Source organism: Panthera tigris, chromosome A2 (genome assembly GCF_018350195.1).
Source record: "Panthera tigris isolate Pti1 chromosome A2, P.tigris_Pti1_mat1.1, whole genome shotgun sequence".
Classification (NCBI taxonomy): Eukaryota; Metazoa; Chordata; class Mammalia; order Carnivora; family Felidae; genus Panthera; species Panthera tigris.
This window is the reverse complement of record NC_056661.1, coordinates 29,859,606-29,863,480: the sequence shown is the minus strand read 5'-3', so window position 1 is coordinate 29,863,480 and position 3,875 is coordinate 29,859,606. Positions and strand designations below refer to the sequence as shown.

General features: G+C 60.3%; 1 protein-coding gene across 1 annotated transcript; it reads left to right on the top strand.

The window, feature by feature from the left end:
- The first annotated feature begins 416 nt into the window (after positions 1 to 416).
- On the top strand, positions 417 to 3,352 carry FEZF2 (FEZ family zinc finger 2). The gene is made up of 4 exons (XM_015538516.2): positions 417 to 1,283; positions 1,636 to 1,770; positions 1,961 to 2,093; positions 3,005 to 3,352. The coding sequence occupies exons 1-4, from the start codon at positions 417 to 419 to the stop codon at positions 3,262 to 3,264; spliced, it is 1,395 nt and encodes a 464-aa protein (XP_015394002.2). The 3' UTR covers positions 3,265 to 3,352.
- The last annotated feature ends 523 nt before the right edge of the window (positions 3,353 to 3,875 follow it).

The window sequence follows — 3,875 nt, the reverse complement described above, 5'->3', positions numbered from 1 at the left end:
AGGTGGCTCTCCTGGTCCTCTAACTTTGCCCCTTCACCGTCCAGCTCCCCGCACGCGTGGCGGAGGCCAGGGTCCAGGGAACGGCTCAGGGGGGGTTAATTTGAGGCTCTTTTCTTTCTTTCTTTTTTTCTCTCTCTCCTTTTCCTTTGTAAACCCTCCCCCGTCTTCCCCCTTTCAAAGTCTCAGGGCAGGGGCTGGTGGGTTCCTTTGCGCGCCGGGTTAATGGGAGGTAATTTGGTCCCCTTGGGTGCACTTTGTTCTGCCCCTGTTCATTTGAATGCAAATGGGTGACCTGGACCCGACAAGGTGCTTATTAAATTGCGGTTTCCCTCCCTGCCTTTTCCGGAATGCAGACTTAGAGGAGAGAGGCTGCGCCCTGGCCCAGTCCCGCACGGCAAAGCTCGGCTCGCCGCGCCATGGCCAGTTCGGCTTCCCTGGAGACCATGGTGCCCCCGGCCTGCCCGCGCGCTGGAGCGTCGCCGGCCACTTCCAAGACGCTGGCCTTCTCCATCGAGCGCATCATGGCCAAGACGTCGGAGCCCCGTGCGCCCTTTGAGCCCCGGCCGGGGACGCTGGAGGCAGACGGCGGCCAGGGCAAGAAATTGCTCAACCTTTGCTCGCCGCTGCCCTGTATGATCCCCCTCCAGCCCCTAGGCTACGAGGTGCCGTCCAAGACGCTGCTCAGTTACTCCGAGCTCTGGAAAAGCAGCCTCCGGGCGGGCGGCGGTGGAGGAGGAGGAGGAGGAGGAGGAGGAGGCGGCGGCGGCGGCGGCGGCGGGGGGGCCCCGGTGTGCGGCGCCAGCGGCTTGTGCAAAACCAACTGTGGCGTGTGCTGCAAGGCCGATCTGGGCCTGGCGCCGTCTGCGCTGCCGGCGGGCAGGGTCATCAAGCCGCAGGTCATCAACCAGGCGGTGGGGCTGCCGGCCAGCGGCTCGCTCTACTATTTCAACTACCTGGACTCTGCCGCGTACCCGCCGTCTGAGCTCCTCGGAGGCCACCTCTTCCCGTCCGGCCTCCTCAACGCACAGGCCCCCGCCGCCCTGGCCGCGCACCCCAAACTCTTTTTGCTGGAGAACGCCAAGTTGGCCGGCCTGGCCGCGGACAAGTTCCCCCATCCGGCCCCCTATGCCCATAAAGAGCGCTTGCCCGCGCCGCTGGAGCAAGTGCTGAAGGAGAACTCGGCCCTGACCGCCGAACGCGGCGGCGTCAAGGGCCACGGCAAGCTGCCCGGGGGCTCTGCGGACGGCAAGCCCAAAAACTTCACCTGCGAGGTGTGCGGCAAGGTGAGGCCCCGGGTCCGCGGGGGCTGGGAGGGATGAGCAGAACAGCAGCTTGGCTGAGGCAGCCCGGACCGCCCCTTTCCCAAGTTTAGGAGCTCCCCGGTAGCTATCTACTTCTCACATTGGGGGACCCAGCTGGGCCTCAGTTTCCCATTCTGTAAAATGGGGATGTCGTTGTCCGCGGCCACACGAGACGCGTGAGCAGTGGGTTGGGAAGCGCTTGGCAAAATGAACAGGGCTCTGGTTGGTTTCTGAAGGGAGTGTTGGTTGGGGGATGTAAGGCGCTGGCCTCCCCAGTCTGATTCTAGACCCTCGCGGACGGACACACCACAAGGCCCCTCGTGTCCTCCCATAGGTGTTTAATGCTCACTATAACCTCACCCGCCACATGCCGGTCCACACCGGAGCCAGACCGTTCGTGTGCAAAGTCTGCGGCAAAGGCTTCCGCCAGGCCAGCACGCTCTGCAGACACAAAATTATCCACACCCAGGTACGTGGCCCCCGGGTCGAGCTCGGCCCCCCCCCCCGCAACACCCCGTGCCTGAGCGACGGTGTTGGGGAGAGGATGGCAAGGGCTCCCCTTACCCCTCCCGGGGAGCCCATGCCCCTTCAAGGTGCCCCCGAGGTGGCCTCCCCTAGCCGGGGCCTTGGCCTCATTGTGCGCGCGCCCCTTTTCGCAGGAAAAGCCGCATAAATGCAACCAGTGCGGCAAAGCCTTCAACCGCAGTTCCACGCTCAACACGCACATCCGCATCCACGCGGGCTACAAGCCCTTCGTCTGCGAGTTTTGCGGCAAAGGCTTTCACCAAAAAGGTAATGTGCGGGGCGAGGCCCTCTCCTCACCTCACCTCCGGACTCGGCGGGTCACTGCTAGCGGGAAGGCAAAGAAGGATCCAGAGAGAGGGAGCGTGAGAGCTGCAAGCGCGGGCAGAGCATTTCTTTGGAATCGGGTTGTGCCCGGTTTGGGTGGAAGCTCTCCGGGCCGGGTTAGTAGACCTCGCTGGATTCAGGCTGGTTGCACGGGGAGACTCCGAATTTGGGAGGTGGGATGGAAGGAAGGGACAGAGGGAAAGGAAGTAGGAGAAAGAAAGGCTATTGCTCAATAGAAAAAGCTTGTCTTTGTAGCCGGGACACCCCTTTCAAATGAAAAAAAAAAAAAAAATCGAGGCAAACTCCACCTCCTGGGAATAACAAGACCGGGGGAAACCATTACTGTCCCCAGCACCTCCAGGCCCGGCGCCCCGCTTGGGTTTTTCAAGGCACTTTTGGATCTCCGGGTGGTATCTTGGGGGGGGGGGGCAGAGGGAGTAACTTTTAAAATGAGAAGAAAAGCAGAAAATGAGGGACGAAGCCCGGGTTCGTGCGAATTTCTTCCAGCGAGGCAGCAGCCAGGAGAAGGACCCGATGCGTCTCTGGGCTGTGCAAAAGTTTCCCCGCCAGCCGAGCACAGCGGGAGGGACGCTGCGCGGGCCTGTGCACCGGGCGGGGCAGGGGCGCGGGGAGGCTACGCGGGACTCGGCCCTCCATCCTGTCGTGAGAGCCTCCGGCTTGACGCAGACGAAGTTTGACAACTTCTTCACTCGGAGAGGTCGCGCCCGCCTAGCCAAGCGTCGCCTTCTTTGCGCGGGCACCTGAGCCAACCCCGGGACGCCCGGCACCCCCCCCCCCCCAGTTCCAATACATTCCCTCCCCCCCTCCTTTTTTTTGTTTTTGGTCTCCCGTAGGGAACTACAAGAATCACAAGCTGACCCACAGCGGCGAGAAGCAGTACAAATGCACCATCTGCAACAAGGCCTTCCACCAGGTCTACAACCTGACCTTCCACATGCACACCCACAACGACAAGAAGCCTTTCACGTGCGCCACTTGCGGCAAAGGGTTTTGCAGAAACTTTGACTTAAAGAAACACGTGCGCAAACTCCACGATAGCGTGGGGCCTGCCGCCCCCTCCACAAAGGACCTGACTCGGACAGTGCAGAGCTGAGAGCTACTGCCTCGCCCTCCCTTCCGGCCCCATCCAGCCCCCAAACAGATCACACGTATAAACTTATTTCTAAAATTAAAAGAAAATAAAAACTATAGCAGAGAGGCTAAAATCTATTTATCGAAACCAGCATATTTTTTGGAAAGCTAAACGTTTCCTCGATGACTGGCAGCAAACGCGTGGCTCCCACCTTTGTGTATTCGGGAAACTTATTTAAACCCAGTGCGCTGAAACGTATTTCCCTCCAGGCCTCCGCTTCTCCTCCGGCCGTGGGTTTTCACCCCAGCCTGTCACGTGAACGCCCCGGAAGAGCGCGGCGCCCCCAGCCATCTTTATACAGCCATGTAAATCCTCCTGTACAAGCGAACTCGGAATATATACATATCTAACTCAATAAACAGAATCACTAGTGCGCGTTTTCTTTCCCCCCCTCTCCCCTCGCCGATAGGTCAGCTCAGCAACCCCAAAGAATGAGAAGGGAATAGGCGTTTATAGCATTTCTCTGCCCAAATGCTACTTCCTTTGGGGTGCTGGGACCAGGGTGAGGCCAAACCGGTGTTCCTGCGGCGCTTGCTTGTGAAGACCCTCCCTCCCCGCGCCCCCTCCCCCCT

What these genes read in the sequence shown, in the direction of transcription:
- FEZF2 (XM_015538516.2), top strand. Translation starts at nt 417, where the DNA reads ATGGCCAGTTCGGCTTCCCTGGAGACCATGGTGCCCCCGGCCTGCCCG. An exon ending in ACAAAATTATCCACACCCAG is followed by an intron (nt 1,771 to 1,960) that starts GTACGTGGCCCC and finishes CCCTTTTCGCAG; the next exon opens with GAAAAGCCGCATAAATGCAA. An exon ending in CAAAGGCTTTCACCAAAAAG is followed by an intron (nt 2,094 to 3,004) that starts GTAATGTGCGGG and finishes GGTCTCCCGTAG; the next exon opens with GGAACTACAAGAATCACAAG.